A 21435-nucleotide genomic window follows, 5' to 3' on the forward strand; every position below is an offset into this window, starting at 1 on the left:
TGTTTTCATGGCCAAAGGACCCCATTGAAATCAATGGGCCCGTTTTTAACAGTCATTTAGACAGGAGTGCATCCATCTAATTGCCATTAAAAACACGGTTTAAGGGGAAAAAAGGGGGCCTTTTAGGGGTTAAATACTCACCTGATCCATTTGCTGTGTGCATCAGGTCTTGCTGCGTCCAGTGTTTAAAACGAGTGTTCCCTTGACTGCAATTGGATGAGACGAGTATTTTTATTTTTTGTTGCCAGCAGCAGAATGGGGGTTGTGATTTACAATGGGGGCCACTGTGGGGGACGTGATTTACAATGGGGGGGGGGGGGCCACTGTGGGGGACGTGATTTACAATGGGGGGGGGGCCACTGTGGGGGACGTGATTTACAATGGGGGGGGGGCCCACTGTGGGGGACGTGATTTACAATGGGGGGGGGCCACTGTGGGGGACGTGATTTACAATGGGGGGGGGGGGGCCACTGTGGGGGACGTGATTTACAGTGGGGGGGGGGGGGGCCCACTGTGGGGGACGTGATTTACAATGGGGGGGGGCCACTGTGGGGGACGTGATTTACAATGGGGGGGGGCCACTGTGGGGGACGTGATTTACAGTGGGGGGGGGCCACTGTGGGGGACGTGATTTACAGTGGGGGGGGCCACTGTGGGGGACGTGATTTACAATGGGGGGGGGGGCCACTGTGGGGGACGTGATTTACAATGGGGGGGGGACGTGATTTACAATGGGGGGGGCCTGGGGGGACGTGATTTACAATGGGGGGGGCCACTGTGGGGGACGTGATTTACAATGGGGGGGGCCACTGTGGGGGACGTGATTTACAATGGGGGGGCCACTGTGGGGGACGTGATTTACAATGGGGGGGCCACTGTGGGGGACGTGATTTACAATGGGGGGGGGCCACTGTGGGGGACGTGATTTACAATGGGGGGGGGGCGGCCACTGTGGGGGACGTGATTTACAATGGGGGGGGGCCACTGTGGGGGACGTGATTTACAATGGGGGGGGCCACTGTGGGGGACGTGATTTACAATGGGGGGGGCCACTGTGGGGGACGTGATTTACAATGGGGGGGGGCCACTGTGGGGGACGTGACTTACAATGGGGGGGGGGGGGCCACTGTGGGGGACGTGATTTACAATGGGGGCCACTGTGGGGGACGTGATTTACAATGATGAAAAATATCCATGCTGAACGCGGCTATCTTCAGAACTTCCATAGAAATGACTTAGAGCGGCCGCTCCGGTCATTTTAGGGGAGCTGCATAGGATATGATGCCCCCATTCTCGTGTTCGGTGGGGGTCCCAGCGGTAGGACCGCCACCTGTGGATAGGGGATACCTTGTACCCACCGGAAGACCCTTTAAGGTACCTTTTACATGGACCAAATAGCTGTCACATTTGTCAAAACTCGTGTCTGCCAGTGTAAAAGTTGCCGACAATTACCCAATGAATCGTGTTGTTCAGTCAGTACCGAAAATCATCATTCCTGTGCCCAGATTGTTCTCTCAAAACCACGATCTGCTGCGCATAAATAATGATTCTCTATGGGGACAAGTGATTGCTATATCGATCGCTTGTCCCCATACAGTGGAAGTAATGGCTGCAGATATGACGGTGATACTGAGCGTCCGCTTCCTTACTGATCATCTGACAGATAATCGGACCTTAATGAACCTGGACGTTGGGAGTCGCAAATAATTAGTATATGTGAAATAAACTGGCATTTCTATTTCCTCTTCAGACACACCCAAGTGCTTGGCCTTTCATGGAACCTGTCAAGAAATCTGAAGCTCCAGATTACTATGAAGTAATCCGGTTTCCAATTGGTAAGATCCCTGTACTGCTGATGAGAGCAATAGGACCTAGACGAGTAGTAATCAATAGCTTGCTAATTAATGCAAGACTACAGCTTCCGTCATGCCCCGGCAGTAAAGTTGGGAGTAGGGGAGTTTGGATGTTTAGGGAGTCATTTACTATTAGCCTGTATGCCAGAAACTGGTGTAAAAAAGTAGCAAACTGCAGGTGTACAACTTTTCAAATGGCATTTAGTCACAAGGTGTGTTTCTATGCCACCCTCGCCACATTTCAAAAAGGGGGTGCGGAGTGGCCGGGACCATTGACCCTGTCTTATTTAACATAATTTACGCCATTAAAGGGGATGTGTTTTTAGAAAATGACCTTTTATTTAAATAATGCTTTTATGTTAAACATTTTTTAGTTTTTTTTTTTTTCCATTTAATTTATATTAAAAATGTATATAATCCTGCAGTTTTCTCACTGGCCACTAGGCCTGGATCAGTAGCTATTATCCTCACCATAGGCAGTATTACAATGACTAGTAAGACCTCTGTATCGATAAGACAGGACCCACCAGTCACAATAAGTGATATCGCAGCTTATCTACTCCCAGAGCATGCCTAGAAAACTCTCCCATGGAAGTAAAAAAATTTTTTTTAACATGAATCAAATAGGTCATTTGAACTGCCTTCTATTTCAGCCTAGGCCCCAGGCCTGATGGAGGATGCGCTTAATTTAAGAGATGTGCGCAAGGGGGATATTACGTCCGGCATACAAATGCTGTTGTTTTTAATAAATGACCCCCTTTGCCTCTGAGTGAGGAGCAGAAACCTTCCTCAGCTTCCCCCCTTTCGTTAAGTTCTCAGATGGAGCCTCGTTATCTTTACCAGGCTGTTTATGGCATGAGTTATAGGTTATGTGTGCTCTGTGAGTAAGCGGACAAACCTCATACCTGTATTTGAAACCTCACTGTAGACCTGAAGACAATGACAGAAAGGCTGAAGAACAGATACTATGTGACCAAGAAGATCTTTATTGCTGACCTGCAGAGAATAATCACCAATTGCCGAGAGTACAACCCCCCAGACAGCGATTACTGCAAGTGTGCCAACACGCTGGAGAAGTTCTTCTACTTCAAGCTGAAGGAAGGAGGCCTGATAGATAAATAGTTGTCCTGATAATTCCGGCCCTACATCAACTATTCCATTCCAACTTCATGATCTTTGACTTGCTGTCAACTTCAGTGGCAAAATTTGCCTTATGAAATACGCAAAACTGTCTCTGATTATGTGAGTCTACCAACGGTGAGAGCTCCTTCACCAAACAGGGGAATGACACTGACGCCTAAGTGTGTGGCAGTCCTACCCCCTGAGGCTGAGGTGTCGGAGCCTTATTTCTGAAGCTCTCTGGACTTTTGGGGGCTGCGTCACTTTATTTTTTTGCCGCAAAACTGCAACTGTTTACAGGACTAATGGAGCGTCCATTCATTCCACAAGCTCCTTGATAAAATCAGAAAGAATAACTTATTAGGTAATCCACATAAAATACCTTATTTTTCTTTTTATTAATTTGCTGCATTGTGGATGTTACATTGTGATGACCTAGAACTTATCTGTGCAGTTTACAATATGCTAGGAGTCGCCTGCCATGAGAAGTACCTGAAGGTGCTCGGTCAGATCTGGTTGGAGTATTAGGTCTTACTGGCAAACCAGAAATGTCTCCTCTGGTTAAAAATAACAGTGCTGTGTTGAAATGAATTGAATTGGGGCATTAGAGGTTCATTGTGGCTTCCACAGCAGGGGCGGCTTTACAGTGGACTGGTTTGTGAATCAAAGCCAAACAACTCTCTTAATGGTAACAGTGCACCCATGTAGCTCTTATGGGATTACATTTTTCTGTAAAGTTGTGGGACAACCTAAAGGGGTATTCCCTTTGGCACTTTGCAGGCTCTGGGTCCTCTGGGACCTGCACCTTTCAGACATTGGGGGAAAAGCCTAGCCATATGCCCTCAATATCCATGATAGGAATAACCCTTTAATTGCGGCTGGCACAGTTGATTGAGTGGATTGATGGCTAGTGCTCCTGAATTCTATGATTCCTGGAGGTCTGACCCCTGGATCTCCCACAATCACAAGGTGTCCTGGAGTCTCATGTGTGAATGGAGTGGTAGTGGGTAGCCGTGACCACTGCTCCATTAACTATGTATGTCATTGATGGAGCTAGCCAAGTACAATGTTCGGGTATCTATCATTTCTATAGACGGTGTATGGATTGCTGGTCACACATACGCATTACCACTCCACTGAGACAGGGGACCCCAGACCAGTATTGTGATGGATAGGGGACCCAGCAGTCATACATTTATCACCTATCCTTTGGACTGGTGATAAATGTTTATGGGAAAACCACTTTAAAGAGGTTATGCACTAATTTCCAGATCTCTGACTGGTGAGACCCACGTTGATGATCATACTTGCCTGATCCCTGGCCTCCGCTGTTTGTCTTGGGTCATTCCATGTAAACTTCCGGTTTGAGACCGCTGCATTGGTGATCCCCTTGTGTCATGTGGCCATTGGACATGACGTAAGGGGAGCAGCAGCCAGTGATTGGCTGCAGTGACATCAAACAGAAAGTTTACATGGAGGGATCCAGTGCAATGGATCAGACAAGTATGATCACTAACACTGGTCCCACCAGTGTGACCGGTCTGGAAATTGGTGCACAACCCCTGAGGGAGTAACTTAAATTTTACATTCCAGCAAAACTATGTAGACCTACCTACACTGGAAGTATGTAAGTGTATTTTATATATTATTTCTGCATTGCTGTATCCTGCACAGTTGTGGAGTTGTCTGAGCTGCGGCCTCTTGCTAGGCCTGCGATGTCACGTTCATCGGTGACAAGGCCTTTCTGCAGCTCAGTCTCATTCAGGTGAATGGAATTATGCTGCAATACCAGGCACAGACACTACAGTATACCAAGGACAGCGCCGCACATACTGTAAAGTGCCTACAGCACTTATCCAAGCAACATGGACCCTTGAGAGAAGGGTGTCAGACTCCAACAAGTCTGATATGGGTGACCTATTTTAAGTATAGGTCTTTAGGATGTAAGCGACAGAAGAACCAGTAGAAGGTGTCACCATATGTAGAATTTAATACGCTGTGTCATGTTATTGAGCGTCCGCACATTTTCAGGACAGTGAGGGACTATTGACAGTAGCGTATGAAGATTACACTATTCCTGGTGGTGTATGATCCATAAAGCAGCGAGCCAGGGTTGTGGGTTGTCACTGCTCTACTTTTCATGCATTATATTGTATTACACCTTACAGTATTACAGGTCAGAACTAGTGAAATATACATGTACAATTTCAGCTTCTTCCATATGTATAGGTGACATGGGCTGTTTTATATGCAGTCTTGCCTATTTTTTAAATAAATCAGGAAAGTACAAATGACTGGGGAGGAGGAGAACGCCTTTTATGGAAACCACAACAGACACACTACAGGTAATGAATGAGCCCAAAAGCTTCAGAAAGACTGCAAAGCCAGAAGTGACTCCAGCAGGAAAGCGCAGTAAAAGGCTTTCCTATATATTTCCCATTTCTCTGACTTCAAAAAATAAATAAAAACTGCACCAAAAACTACGTGTGATTCCTGCCTAAGGCCCCATGCACACGACAGTTTTTTTTTCCCATCTGTGTGCTATTTGTGTTTATTGCAGATTGAAATTAATGAATCATGTATTTTATTTTTGTGGATCCATGTGACCATTCTACAAAATATACAGCAGGGCCGTATAGCCCTTTCTATTGATGGGAGTGAGAAATATATGTCATGCACATGGAAGGTATCTTGTGTTTTCTGGTCCGAAATACAGAGATGGTCGTGTGCATGAGGGCTCGGTGAAATAAAAATCTCTGCTTGTTGCCCTTTCTTTTTAAATGTATTACTCACTCATATGGCGGTGACCTATTCTGCTTTACAGACATTATCATCACACTGTCCCCAATGGAGCTCTCAATCTAAAAACAACTTGTCTCTTTGACAAACCTATTAAAGGGGTTACAATATTAATGGCCCTTGGCCCAATGCTCCACATCCCTACTGATCAGCTATTTGCACGCTGCAGTACTGGAGCGAGCGCAGAGCCCTCTTCGCAGTTTACATTTTTCCCTACACTGAGGACTTGCAGCTTTGTCCCAGCTGATCATTGGGGGGGGGATGCTGAGCTTTGGACTCCTGGCGATCTGATATTGATGGGCTATGCTGAAGATATGCCCCTTTAATGTGTAGCCATCTTTGTGATGCTCTGTAGTTAAAGTGCCAGCAAAGGCTGCTAAGAAGTACTGATAACTGGCTGCAAGGGTAATGTACCATGTGACTTTACAAAGCCAGTGCTCTCTTTTCACCTCCTGCTCCACTTTGGCTCTTGAGGCTGTTTAATGAGTGTTTTGTACCCACTAGTAGAACTTGCTTGAATTGGGCGTAAAGCGGTTATCCGGTATTAGATCGGCGGGGATCTGACTCCCAGTACCCCCGCTGAGCAGCTGTTCAAAGAGGCATTTGATTGCCCATAGTATTCAGTGATGGCTAAATAGCCATCATTGAAGACTTCAATTGCACTATATCAATACAAGGCTGCCACCTAGTGGCCTGTATTGATATATACATCTAATTGACTCTGAAGCCGGCTTGGGGCTTCGGTCAATTAGATTGAGGTAACAGGTCGCCCGATCTCAGCCGGGGAACGCTGTTCCTGGACCGGAAGCGTGCAGCATCTGAAAGGTAAGATGCATGCAATCAGCCTTATGGCTGATCGCATACATGTGCCGTGAGTCTCTGCTATTTAAAATGGCAAAGGCGGGCGCCATGTTTAGGGATCGGACCCATGACGTACAGCTACGTCCTGGGTCCTTAAGAGGGTTAAACAGCTGATCGGCGGGGCGCCGGGTGTTGGTCCCCTGCCAATCTGATATTAATGAAATATCCTGAGGATTGTTAACAATAGAATTACTTATGGTACCTCCCAAATGTGCCAAGCCTAAACGTGTAGCCAATATGGTCAGCCAACCATACTGGAAAATGTTATAATTTACAAAATAGAGGACCAATCAGCACTGTGTATGACGTTAATAACATTGTTAATTTATGTGCACCTAGTCTTTATCACTATAGAATGTCTATTTACATGTGCTCCAGTAACTAAGACATAACTTTTATTTTAAATTGCTTTTAAAACTATAACTCGACATACAACGTGAGACTAATTAAAAAATCTCAGTAGTTGGCAGACTTTTGGCCTGTATTTTATCCAGTCTCTGAAAGGTTAATTCATCTGCTGTTTTCACCTTCACTGGTTACATAACTATCTTGTTTCCTACTCTTTCCCTATATACTTAGGGCGGTCTGTACCTAACTACTGTATTTAAAATACACAAACACCTTTACTGCCTCCCTGTAAACGTGAAGGCAGTAAACCTGTTTGTGTATTTTAAACACAGACAGCCCGCATCATGACCTAAGTACCGTATATAGGGAAAGAGTAGATAACAAGATGGCTATGTAACCAGTGAAGGTGAACAACTAGCTCGCTACTTTGTTTCCCATTCAATAAGCTGCTTGAGAGAAACTAAAAGCAGCTGAATTAACCTTTCAGAGACTGGATAAAATATAGGGCAAAAGTCTGGCAACTACTGAGATTTTTAATTGGTCTCACTTTGTGTGTTTAGTTAACTTTTTTTAATTTATATGGATTTTAAAACATATGTCTTAGTTACTGGAGCATGTGTAAAAAGACAAACCGCACTGGAGTCACATGTGAGGTCCAGTCTTAGCTGCACTCTTAATTCATCCCATCAGAGGCACATGGTGGAATGTATTACTATGAGGAATAAAAAATGTATTTGAATGATGCGATCCCACAAGTCAATAGGACAGATTTACTAATCCTGTAGGCAGCATAAATTTACACAAGCAGTTCGAAAAATGCGCCAAATTTATCACAACGGCTCCTGCTGGATGACTAATGGGGAGTATGCCTAGACACTTTGATCCACCTTTATACCACCTGTTGGTTTGCTGACTTTTCCGCGGTGCCCTTGTCTTGCTAGACCTGTCCCCTTGGTGAGCAAGGTGCGGTGGATTTATCTAAAACTAGATGCACCACATTTTACCACCTGGTCGTTGTGCAATAACATTATTAAATGTGGGCAAACGTTGTAGCTTGAACAACCATTCATGATGGACAAGGGGATAGGATACACAGTATGTTGGTCTACCGTGGATGGTTTCGCTTCCATTTTGCTAAGGAAACGTGGGACCAGATCCCAGAGAAGGGGATTAATACATTTAATTTGTAAAGCATTACAGTTCTCTTCTCTCTGGGATGCCTTCCTGCTGTAAGAAAAGCGCATCTAATGCATTGTGTGAACCCGTCCTCATAGGAATCTATGAAATTGTTCCATGAATATTAATTATTACTTTTATCAATTGTGATGACTGCTCGGAGTGTTTTTGTCACCTCTGCTATTTGCACTTTTGTATGTATGTGGCACTGCACCCCTTACACACCATATACCAGGGGACATCCGTGCATTGGTTGCCTGTTCAGTATTTTGCCTTGCACCCTTTGGCATCAGTGTCCTTGTGGAAATGTATCCTTGGTCACATACTATGAGTACGTAGGAATGTCATGCTGTCCATACTCTTCAATAAAGATTGCTGTAACACCTGTTACAGAAAAATGGTACTAATATGGTACATGTCTTCCTTTTTGTGGTACATGTTTTACTCGTTTCCTACTTAACATGCAAGGTATATTCACAGGACATGCTATAGAAGTGTGATGTGTGGGGGTCCTTCCTACATATTAGAGGAGCATGGTCCTCGAGGTTCTGTATGGCCAGAGGTGGACAGCCCAGCAAAATCGCTTGGATGCTTTCGTACATGATTTCAAAGGAGAGAGACGTACGGCAACCTCTCCATGCAGTACCTACCTGTGGGTATGTTCACATGGTTAAAATCTGCATAATCCGCAATCAAAGCGGCAACAGTTTTCCATTGACTTCATGTGCACATGGTGGTGTTTCTTTTTCCACTGCTGATTTCCAATCCACTTCAGAAGTTACTTCTTTGAAGCAGATTTTAGATGCATTCCTCATTGAAGTCAATAGGGAAGGGCTAAAATGGCTAGTGTTTGTTTTTTCTTAATTTTTTCACATTTTGGAGGCATTTCCTAAGCCACTGCTCAGACAGGCAGATCAACCTACTGATCTGCCACAGTTTTTTTATATTTTGAAATTATTATATTGCTGTTTGAACATAGCCTAAATGTTCAAAGATTACCCCCTTTTCGATAAGTGGAGGTCCTACCCCTACCCAATCAGACATGTACAGCATCTTTGAAGGATAAGTCCCATTGAATTGATATGCATATGAATAAAAAATGTACGGTGATGTTTTTTTATTTTTATTACAGACTGCACTATCTGTCATGGACTTGCCATTAAATCTGAACCATTTACCTGCCAAAACATCCTATAGGAATATATTACACACAAAGCTGTAATGCAGTTGTACACAACCGAGTCACATTATTATGACAATTTCCTACTTTCGATGTTGGCGGCACGTAGCTCATGAACGTGATCACGTGTCGTGATATGGCTTGGTGGGTATATAAGGTGTGGATATGCTGTCTGCACACACATCCCTGGTTGCTGTCATGGGTAAGAGGGGTAAATTATAGGAGTTGCAAAAAGGGATGATTATTGGCTTTTGGGTCATGGGTGGCGGTATTTCTGAAACTGCGCAGTTTGTGAACTGGTCATGTGCTGCTGTGGTGAAAGTCTATCATGAGGGGACAAATGGCACAATTGTGAATAAGCGACTTGGAACTGCAGAGCAGGTTGCTCTCCACCAAAATTAACCATGGGGCTATATTATTTTTTATTTTTTTTGCTATATTCCGCAGTGCTTTACAGACATTAACATCACAATGGGGCTCTCAATCTAAGTTCCCTATCAGTATGTCTTTGGAAACCGGAGTACCCAGGGGAAACCCACGCAAACACGGGGAGAACATACAAACTCTGTGCAGATGTTGTCCTTGGTGGGATTCGGCTAGGACCCCAGCGCTGCAAGGCACCAGTGCTAACCACTGAGCCACCATGCTGCCCGACGTGGCTATCAGACATGTCTAAAACAATAGTGAACCCTACTGTGCATGGGGCTCCAGAGCAGACAGATGGTCACTGCACCTCTCCTTAGTTGCATCGGCAGTAAAGGCTTCAATTTTTGCGGCAATATCGGAATTGGACCTCCTTTGGCAAAGGGTTGCCTTCTCTACATCTTCTACTTCATCAAATAGATGTTGGCGTGTCAGGCGAGAAATATCAAAGAACTAACACCCTGCAAACATTGCTGGAACAACACACGCTAGTGGTGGCAATGTTATGGTCTGGGGAATGTTTATGTGGCATTGTCTGTGCCCACTCATCCATGTAACAGGCGCTCTCAACCAATTTGGGTATGAATCCATCTTTTGTAGATCACATACATCCTTACACGATGATTGTCTTGCCTGGAGTGGATGGGATCTTCCAGCAAGACAATGTGACATGTCCCATGACTAGGAATGTCTGACATTGGTTGGAAGAGCATGACCAAGACTTTCAAGTACTACCCTGGCCCCCTAATTTCACAGGCTCAATCCCAACTGAGCATCTGTTGGACCACCTCAATCATCGTGCTTTCTCTATGGATCCTTACCTATGCACCCCCCAACAAAGCATGGCTCCAGATACCTGGGACAACCTACCAGGACCTTATTGCGTCACTCCCAGCCCATCTAACTGCTGTCCATGGAAGTTACTCTGGATATTAGCTGGTGGTCATAATAAAGTGACTCAGCTCTGTATAATCACATGCAATGAATCAGCATTGAGCCCTGGCTATAGAGAGTTGCACCCCAGCCTGGAGCATTATTCTGTCGAGTATATTTGGACGTAAGGTTTCGCTTATATTTATGTCATTATTAATAACACAAACTACATACTGTATGTAGGAAAATGTCAGTTTCAGTTTCGATTTTCTGCTGTGACACAGCAAGGCAGGGGTGCTCTGGGTGGATTCCTGCGCTCTAGTCCTATAGCATTGACAGACATAAAATGTGTATCCTATAGACGTGTTGATGCCGTACCTCACAGAGTCCCTAAGGACCCACTCTGCTTGCCTTTTCATTTAGTAAGAAGGAAACTAAACCAGGCTCCTGGTATATAAGTGGGGTCAGAGGCAGGGAGATCAGAAGACTTCTGGAACAGTCACAGAGACTACTTACTGTGACGGGGACCAATTAAAGGTGAGTTAAATACAATGCAAAAGCTATAGATTGTATATGTTTACCTGCTGTGTTGTAGAGCAGCCAGATAAGTGAACCGTGGCTGTATACAACATGGGGAGAGGGTAGGGACTCAGTGATATCACCAGGCTGGACAGTATAAATCTAGAACCTGTACAGCAGTAGTCACTAGTCACTACCTGTTCCAAAACTACAGGTCCCAACTCCTGGAGAGTTACAGGTTGGAGAACACCTGCTATAGACAACTCCCAGCATGCACACTTGCTTAGCTGTTTTCAAAACTCCAATAGAAGTGAATAGAGCATGCTGGGAGTTGTAGTTTCACCACATCTGGAGTGCCGAAGGTTGCTGACCCCTGCTATAGACACTTGTTTCTGAAGTTATTGGTGACTATCAGATCAGCAGTTGGGTTAATGTAGGAAGAAGGGGTAGAGGGAAAAGTGCCATGGAGGCTAGTTCTGAGCTGGAACACCCTAGTAAATATGCCTGTTTGGCTGATATTAGGGATGAAAGCCAAGGGCCAGCAACACTGCAGCGGGGCGTTTTTCCTAGCAACCAGGAGGATGCCCCCTGCAGGGAGGATGGAAAGGAGTGCAGCAAAGGTTAGACAGATGCTGGTGGTAGGGGACTCTATTATTAGGAGGACAGACAGGGGTATCTGTCGCCGAGACCGTGAATGCCGAACAGTGTCATGTTCTCGGGTACGGCATATTGCGGATCGGATTAACAGATTGCTGGGTGCGGCAGAAGAAGACCCGCCGGTCATGGTACACATTGGCACCAATGCCAGAGTCAGGGGGAGATGGAGGGTCCTTAAAAATGATTTTAGGGAACTAGGAGAGAAGCTCAAGTCCAGGACCTCCAAGGTAGTGTTTTCAGATATACTACTAGTGCCACGAGCATCACCAGAGAGACAACGGGAGCTTAGGGAGTTAGATAAGTGGCTCAGAAGCTGGTGCAGGAAGGAAGGGTTTGGGTTCATGGAGAATTGGGCCGACTTCTCTGTCGATTACAGGCTCTACAGTAGGGATGGGCTGCACCTTAATGGGGAGGGTGCAACTGCCCTGAGGAAAAAATGGTTAGACGGCTGGAGGAGCTTTTAAATTAGGATCTGGGGGGGAAGGTGACTTGGCAGAACTATACACCAATGAAAAATAGAACTGCTGGTAACAAGAACCTGTTGCATACAAACATCAACCAAGGTAACCCAAAAATGCCAGATATTCACTTTATAGGTAATAATAATTTAAAATGTATTTTCACAAATGCCAGAAGTCTAGCTAGAAAAATGGGGGAGCTGGAGGCTATGGTACTAGAAGAACACATAGATGTAGTTGGTGTGGCTGAGACATGGTTGGACTCTTCGCATGACTTCGCTGTTAATATTGAGGGTTTTACACTATTTAGTAAAGATAGGGTCAATAGAAAATGCAGTGGCGTGTGCCTGTATGTAAGGAGTGATCTGAAGACAAGTGTGAAAGAGGCAATTGTGGGTGCGGATTGTGAGGATATGGAAACCTTATGGGTGGAAGTTCAAAGGGATATATACACTGAAAAAATAATACTTGTTGTAATCTATAGACCCCCTAACATCACAGAGGAGATAGAAATGCAACTGTATAACCAAATAGGGCAGGGGCGGCACAGGCTGGTACAGTGGTCATAATGGGAGATTTTAACTTCCCAGACATTGACTGGGGTCATGGTTCTGCCTCAGCCGCAAAGGGGAGAAAATTCCTCAACTTGCTGCAGGACCACTTTATGGGCCAGTTTGTAGAAGCTCCCACTAGGGACAATGCTCTGTTGGATCTGGTAATTTCTAATGATGCAGAGCTTGTTGGTAATGTTACTCTTCGAGAAACACTAGGTAATAGTGACCACAATATAATTATATTCCCCCTAAACTATAAGAAGCAAACGTCAGGCAGAGCAAAGACACTGAATTTTAAAAATACAAATTTCCCTGGGTTGAGGGCAGCATTTCAGGGCATAGAATGGGAGCAGCTACTGTCACATAATAATAATACTGAGGATAAATGGGAGAGCTTTAAATCCACATTGAGTAATTGCACTAAAAAATGTATTCCTTTAGGTAACAAGTATAAACAAGTAAAATTAAACCCCCTTTGGCTTACAGCTATGTAAAAAGGGCAATAAAAGACAAAAAAAAATACAAATCTGAGGGGTCAGCTGTAGCGTTTAAAGATTACAAAGGGCTTAATAAAATCTGTAAAAAGGAGATAAAATTAGCAAAAATACAAAACAAACAGCAGGTGGCAAAAGAGAGCAAAACAAATCCCCCAAAAATATTTTAATATATAAATGCTAAAAATAAACAAGGTCTGAGCAGGTAGGTCGCCTAAATAATGGTAAAAGGGGTGGGGAAGGTAAGGAAAATGCAGAGTTACTAAATAGTTTTTTTTAGCTCTGTATATACAAAAGAAGAGAAAGGAGTTGATATCTGTGGCGCTGGGGCTGTTAGTACATCCAGTAATATACTCAATTGGCTAACTGTAGATATGGTCCAAGAGAAGTTAAGTAAGGTAAATGTGAACAAGACTCCGGGTCCAGATGGATTACACCCAAGACTGCTTAAAGAGCTCAGTTCAGTCATTGCTGTGCTACTGTTTATAATTTTGAAAAATTCTCTAGGTACTGGTACAGTGCCAAGTGATTGGCGCAAGGCAAATGTGGTGCCCATATTCAAAAAAGGACCAAAGTCCTTCACAGGTAATTATAGAACAGTTAGTTTAACTGTTAATTAGTCGTAGGAAAATGTTTGAAGGACTCTTAAGGGAGTATGTGACTATAAATAATATTATAAGTGATAACCAGCATGGGTTTACCAAGGACAGAAGTTGTCAGACTAACCTGATTTGTTTTTATGAGGAGGTGAGTAGTAGACTGCAGTGGCGTAGGGATTGCCATAGCAACCATAGCAGTGGCTATGGGGCCCTACGCCACTGGGGGCCCGTCCCGGACTGCATTCATTTTTTATTTTTATTTTTTTACACAGCCAGGCAGCCAGGTGGGCGGGGCTTGGGCGGTCCGCGGCTGTAGTGGGCGGGGCTTGGGCGGTCCGCGACTCGGGCCTGGCTGGGGGGGGAGCCAAGGAAGGAGTAGTCAGGTCAGGACTGGAGTAGGCGGGCCCGAGGCGCACTGCTGCACGAGCAGAAGATGAGGTAGGCGGTGGAGAGGGGGCCGGAACTGGGGCGTATAACATGTGCATGTAAGTTAAAAACCAATATACAAATCCATAAGGGACAGACCACAGAGATCAGCATGTATTGTCACTACACTATGGTGTCCTTAGAGTTCCCTTTATAGTCAGAATACTTACTACTATGAGAGCCTGGCTGGTATCCATGTCTTATTTTATGCCCAAATTAACAGTCAACGATACCTATAATATTGTTCATGAAGCAGATCTGCATTAGTGGGACTGTGGATTCCCATACGCTGGTAACATGGAAGTCATCCTAACAATCAGATTTGCACAATGAGAGAATGTCATATACTGCACTAATGTACATAAAATCAGCAAGCGGATTTCCCTCTGTATATATTCCACTGACAGAATACTTCATCCTTGTACCCTGCTCTGATGGTTCCTACAAAGAGTGAAATGTTACAATGCGATGCCTATCTGCTCATTTCCATGTCTGTTCTTGGCCAAGCTAACAATGCATATGTATGGGAGGATAGGGAGAGATAACTGTTGGCTGAATGATCCTTCAGCCAACATTAGAACTCAACAGAGTTACATCACACATATACAGTATAGTACAGTGATGCCCAACCTACGGCCCGTGGGCCAAATGCGGCCCGCGAAGCCGTGTCATGCGGCCCACGCAGTGACCGAACTTTATCAGCGCAGGGCGCGCTGCGAACGGCACAGGCAGCAAAGCGATGCTGCCTGTGCCTGCAATCTCCCCGCCCAGCGCCGCCTCCTAGCTAATTTATTCACTGCACTTGCCTCTGTGAAATTCAAGAGAAGCGCCGTAATCTCGCACAGGAGCACTGGCAGAGGCCTCGAAGTGCGCATGCACCGTCTTCCTGGCCTTTGCCAGTGCACCTGTGCGAGATTACGGCGCTTCTCTTCAATTTCACAGAGGCAAGTGCAGTGAATAAATTAGCTAGGAAGTGGCTCGAGGTGGGGGGGATATCTGTGGAGGACACTGAGGAGGGATCTGTGGAGGACACTGAAGGGGGTGGATCTGTGGAGGACACTGAAGGGGGTGGATCTGTGGAGGACACTGAAGGGGGGGGATCTCTGGAGGACACTGAAGGGGGGGATCTGTGGAGGACACTGAAGGGGGGGATCTGTGGAGGACACTGAAGGGGGGGATCTGTGGAGGACACTGAAGGGGGGGATCTGTGGAGGACACTGAAGGGGGGATCTGTGGAGGACACTGAAGGGGGGGGGATCTGTGGAGGACACTAAAGGGGGGATCTGTGGAGGACACTAAAGGGGGGATCTGTGGAGGACACTAAAGGGGGGATCTGTGGAGGACACTAAAGGGGGGATCTGTGGAGGACACTAAAGGGGGGATCTGTGGAGGACACTAAAGGGGGGTCTGTGGAGGACACTAAAGGGGGGATCTGTGGAGGACACTAAAGGGGGGGAATCTGTGGAGGACACTGAAGGGGGGGGAATCTGTGGACGACACTTAAGGGGGGGGGAATCTGTGGACGACACTTAAGGGGGGGATCTGTGGACGACACTTGGGGGGGATGTTGGGGTGGGAGGTCCTGGAGGGGTGTTTGGGTGGGAGCTCTGGAAGGGGTGGGAGGTCCAATAGGTATGTGGGGGTGGGAGATCCGGGAGGGGGGGCCCATAATTTTTTTTGCTATGGGGCCCAGTCATTTCTAGCTATGCCCCTGGTAGACTGGACAGAGGGGTGTCTGTGGAGGTAGTGTTTCTGGATTTTGCAAAGGCTTTTGATACTGTCCCTCATAGACGCTTAATAGGTAAAGTAAGGTCTATAGGCTTGGAAAGTATAGTTTGTAATTTGAATAAAAACTGGCTGAAGGACCGTGTCCAGAGAGTTGTGGTCAATGATTCCTATTCAGAATAGTCCCAGGTTATAAGTGGTGTACCCCAAGGATCGGTGCTGGGCCCTCTATTATTAAATGTATTTATTAATGATATCGAGGACGGGATTAATAGCACCATATCTATTTTTGCAGAGGACACTAAGCTGTGTAGTACTGTACAGTCTAGGGAAGATGTCGATAAACTACAAGCTGACTTGAACACACTGAGTGATTGGGCATCAACTAGGCAAATGAGTTTCAATGTGGATAAATGTAAAGTTATGCATCTTGGTAGTAATAATCTCTGTGCTTTATATGTCCTAGAAGATTTAACACTGGGGGAGTCACTTATAGAGAACCAGCTGCTTCTAAGGCCACCAGGATATTGTCATGCATTAAACGAGGCATGGACTCGCCAGGCAGGGATGGAATGCTACCACTTTACAAAGCGTCGGTGCGGCCTCATCTGGAATATGCAGTTCAGTTCTGGGCACCAGTCCATAGAAAGGATGCACTGCAGCTGGAAAAAGTACAGAGGAGAGCGACTAAACTAATAAGGGGCATGGAAGGTCTTAATTATGAAGAAAGATCTTGAGAAGAGACATCTAAGGGGGACATGATTAACCTATACAAATATATAAATGGGCCATACAAAAAAATATGGTGAAAAACTGTTAAATGTAAAATGCCCTCAAAAGACAAGGGGGCATTGCCTCCGTCAAAGCGTCTTTAGGGTAGATCTAAAGGCGGGGGCACATCAAGATTAAAATAAGAGTGCCGGCACACGGTATGAAACATTCAAAAGAGAGAAAGAATACCGAGACAAAAGCCGCACATCTAAAAAGTATTAAATGTATTCAAGACAACAGAGACAGCTTAAAATCATTGTATACAATAAATCATGGCTGTGTGGACCGGATGCATACCACACGCCACCCTGGCTCTACTACAAACCCATAAACATCCTCCCACATGAATGGGTAAGATTCAATTAAAGTGCATAAAATCCATCAACATGAATGATATAAATGAAATACTTATCATGGAAGTAACATGGTGGGAGTATGCGTGGTGGTCAGGGAGAAAAAAGCCCAATGCGTATCGCCAGGCTCTGCTGGCTTCTTTACTGTAAGAACTGTGAAGCTGTGGAATAGACTTCCTCAGGACGTGGTCACAGCAGGAACAGTGGACAGTTTTAAAAAGGGTTTAGATGAATTCTTAAAAGTAAACCACATTAATGCTTATGAAAACGTGTAGAAATCTGAGTCTCATTTCCTTCTGGGATTTGCATCCCCGCCTATCCCTTGGTTGAACTTGATGGATTTTTTTCAACAGTATCGACTATGTAACTATGATGCTCTCCCTTGCCCTGCGCTGAAAGGCATTTTTTGCAGATCTGGTGACGTACCAGGCTCTCCATAGGGACTGCTAGGTGGAGGCTTCTGCCTAGCAGTGAGCCCGGTGACGTCACTGGCACTAATGGGCGGGCTTTGGCGTTGCCCTAGCATGTAAAACGGCTAGGACAATGCTAAAGTCCCCCCATCAGAGGCAGTGACTAGGGATGAGTGAATTTTATATTTTGAAATTCGTTTTCGGGTTCGTGTTGTGGTATTTACTGAATTGCGTTATGGACCATAACGCAATTCCATGACGGAATGCATAAAGGAATGCCTTTAGAGGCATTCTGTTATTCATTCCACCATAATAGAAGTCTATGGCCTGCATAACGGATCCGTCCGGTTTACATTATGCTGGAGTCCTCTTCTGCATAACGTAAACTTGACAGATCCATATTGCAAGCCATAGACTTCTATTATGACGGAATGGATAACGGAATGCCTCTAAAGGCATTCCTTATGGAATTGCATTATGGTCCGTGGTAACGGAATCCATAATGCAATTCAATAAATACCGCACCTCCACCTAGCACTATGCTTTGTAAACAAAAAAGCTCTTGGTTCTAGGTAGTCTAAAGGTGGGTTCATATTACGTTTTAAGCCTATGTTTTAAGTATACGTTAGAAAAAAGGATACAAAAACGCAGCACACCACATTCTTGTATCCTGCACAGTCCGGTAAAAAACAAATGTATAATTTATTTTTAATTTTTTTTTACAATGGGATATTTGTAAAAAAAAAAAATAAAAAAAAATAATTATACATTTGTTTTTTACCGGACTGTGCAGGATACAAGAATGTGGTGTGCTGCGTTTTTGTATCCTTTTTTTTTTACATTGGAAGTCTATGGTGATCGGATGCCACTGTCCGTTTAACTTTTTTGTATACATTAAACGGATGGGAAAAAACATGATGTGAAGCAGCCTTAGTTGGGTTTAGTAGATGCATGCGTATCTGCCACTCCATTCAAACAGGAGACCCCAGCAGTCACATCCCCTCAATCAGGCTCTTATCTGTAAAGGGTCAGACATCCAAGTTATGAATATTTTTAAGGCTGGGTTTCAACAATGAGTTTTTGTTGTGTTTTTGAGCTATCAGAAAAACCACATCAGAAAAAGCGCAAGCGGGTTTAAATAATGCGTGTAGTTTTACTGCTGTTTTACAAGGGGAGTTTTCAACAGATGCAACCACTATTTCCACCTGCACAGAAAATTGTTACTGGTAACACAGCAGAAAAAAAACACATGCCGCCTCATAGGGGTTTTCCAAGGTAATTAAAAGTCTCGGACAAGCCCTGTAATAGCATAAAATAAAAAGTCATTCTTATGCTTCCACTATTCTCTGCAGCGCTTCTGCAATTATCCTGTGGCGCCTGCATGTTTGCAACCTTGTAAAAGTATATGGCACATGACTGCTGCAGCCAATAATTGTCCTTAATGGTCTAATGCTGAGGACAGTGATTGGCTGCAGCAGTGACTCTCCATACACCTGCACATCACTGTGCACACCGCATTACCGGTGACATGCAGGCGTACAGTACATGATCGATGCAGCCAATCACTGACCACTGCAGCGTCACATGCTGTATACTGGCATGTTCCCGCTGCAGTTTGTAAACAAGCAGGGGCAGGAGAACCACAGCAGTGCCTCAGAGAACAGCGCTGGAGAAGGGGGTCGGTATAAGATGATTGCCAAGAAGCAGTAAAATAGGTCTTAGGTGTAGGATCTACCTTCTCAAACAGGTTTCCAAAAAGGTGCTAATCCTATAAATTTTGTAATTTGATGTGTATAGCCGCATATTACGAACTATATTGCCTAAAAGTTTGCATTATGCTTTACAGATGGACCTGCGAGACTACCAGTGGGAAGTCATTGGCCCAGCCCTGGAAGGCAAAAACACCATAATCTGGCTTCCAACAGGGACCGGTAAAACCAGGGCAGCGGTGTACGTGGCAATGCGTCATCTAGAGATAAAGCGTAATGCCAAAGTTGCCATGATTGTAAACAAGGTCTGTGCCATTTTGCTGTCTGTAATCCATGGCTGTCACTCCTCTTGCTGTATAGTAGTTAAAAGGGACTTAGATATTGTTGACCAATCCTCAGGCCCAACACCTGGCACCCCCACCTATCACCTGTTTTGGGCAGTGATCCACCATTCTGCAGCTCAGCATCTATTCACATGAATGAGAGCTCAGCTGCAGTACACAGTGGATCGAACCTTGTGCTTCTGGTTCCATCCACTGGTTCCAGTTTCTGGTGCAGTCAGTGTAGTGGTGTCGGTTGTGTGACCTCCACTGATCTTATTGTGATAACATATTATGAAGATAGCCTATGTATAAGTATCGTAAAAGCCTGCCTCTGTAAATAAAAGATTCATACTTACCTCTGATCCTCCTCACTGCTAGAGTTGAGTGGACATCTGGATGTTCGGGTTCGGCCGAACTTGAAAAAAAAGTTTGGGTTCGGGACCCAAACTTGACCCCGAACCCCATTGAAGTCAATGGGGACCCGAGCTTTTAAGCACTAAAATGGCTGTAAAAATGTCATGGAAAGAGCTAGAGGGCTGCAAAAGGCAGCAAAATGTGCTTAAGAGCATGGCAAATACTCTGCAAACAAATGTGGATAGGGAAATGAATAAAAAAAAACATAAAAGACCTTAAAAAAATAAAAATTTGAAATGATGTAGGAGTAAGAGGTTGAGGAGGCGGTGAATGGGTGGATGTGGCCGTGTAGGCTCACGTGGCGGTGGAAGCGGCGGCGAAGGAGGAATAGGTAGCCAACACAGATGTGTGTTATTTTGCATTTTTACTAAATATTGGGTCATATATAAAAAAAAAAAAAAGAATAAGTGCACTTGAGTACAAGGATGGATAGTTGGGCCTCTGGCCATGTGGACAATTTGGAGACCCAGAAGTTGAATGGGGCAGAACCATCAGTCAGTACATGTAGGCGTGTGCACAGGCACTGTTCCACCATGTTGTTCAAATGCTGCCTCCTGCTAACACGCTCCCGGTTGTTGCAGCAAGGTAACAAAGCTTTTCCACATGTCTGCCATGCTAACCCTGCCTTCTGAGGTGCTGGCGCTGACACAGCTGCGTTGGCGACCTCTTCCTCCTCTCCTGCCTTCACCTTGTGCTTCCACTTGTCCCCCGGCGTCAGTTGGGAATGCCTGTAGTCGCGCATCTACCGATCACGCTCCAGTGAGGGAATTAAGGACGGCACATTGTCTTTGTAACGGGGATCCAGCAGGGTGGCCACCCAGTAGTCAGCACACGTTAAAACGTGGGCAACTCTGCTGTTGTTGCGCAGGCACTGTAGCATGTAGTCACTCATGTGTGCCAGGCTGCCCAGAGATAAGGACAAGCTGTCCTCTGTGGGAGGCGTATCGTCTGCACCCTCCATATCACCCCAGCCACGCACCAGTGATGGGCCCGAGCTGCGTTGGATGCCACCCCGCTGTGAACATGCTTTATCCCCCTCCTCCTCATCATCCTCCTCCTCCAGTAGGGGGCCCTGGCTGGCCAAATTTGTACCTGGCCTCTGCTGTTGCAAAAATCCTCTTTCTGAGCCACTTCTAAAAGACTGGCCTGAAAGTGTTAGAGATGACCCCTCTTCCTTTTCCTCGTCCTGGGCCACATCCTCTTCCATCATCGCCCTAAGGCCTCATGCACACGACCGTATTTTTTAACGTCCCGCAAAACGTGGTTCCGTTGTACCGTGATCCGTGCCCGTTTTTTCTTCCGTGGGTCTGCCGTGATTTTTGGAGGATCCACGGACATGAAAAATGAAATAAAATTCTAAGTCAAGTTTGCCATTGAAATGATAGGAAAAA

General features: G+C 45.3%; 2 protein-coding genes across 2 annotated transcripts in view; both read left to right on the forward strand.

The window, feature by feature from the left end:
* Nucleotides 1–8559, forward strand: part of KAT2A (lysine acetyltransferase 2A) — a 34588-nt gene extending 26029 nt beyond the window's left edge. The window contains exons 17-18 of the mRNA XM_044297227.1: nt 1751–1835; nt 2782–8559. Of these exons, the coding sequence (XP_044153162.1) occupies nt 1751–1835; nt 2782–2975 (279 nt within the window). The 3' untranslated portion in view covers nt 2976–8559. The remainder of the gene's footprint in view (nt 1–1750; nt 1836–2781) is intronic.
* A 2471-nt stretch (nt 8560–11030) lies between these two features.
* Nucleotides 11031–21435, forward strand: part of LOC122940892 (probable ATP-dependent RNA helicase DHX58) — a 39219-nt gene continuing 28814 nt past the window's right edge. Inside the window, exons 1-2 of the mRNA XM_044297784.1 lie at nt 11031–11169; nt 19445–19612. Coding sequence (XP_044153719.1) covers nt 19445–19612 — 168 coding nt within the window. The 5' untranslated portion in view covers nt 11031–11169. The remainder of the gene's footprint in view (nt 11170–19444; nt 19613–21435) is intronic.

Source organism: Bufo gargarizans, chromosome 6 (assembly GCF_014858855.1).
Source record: "Bufo gargarizans isolate SCDJY-AF-19 chromosome 6, ASM1485885v1, whole genome shotgun sequence".
NCBI classification, from domain to species: Eukaryota; Metazoa; Chordata; class Amphibia; order Anura; family Bufonidae; genus Bufo; species Bufo gargarizans.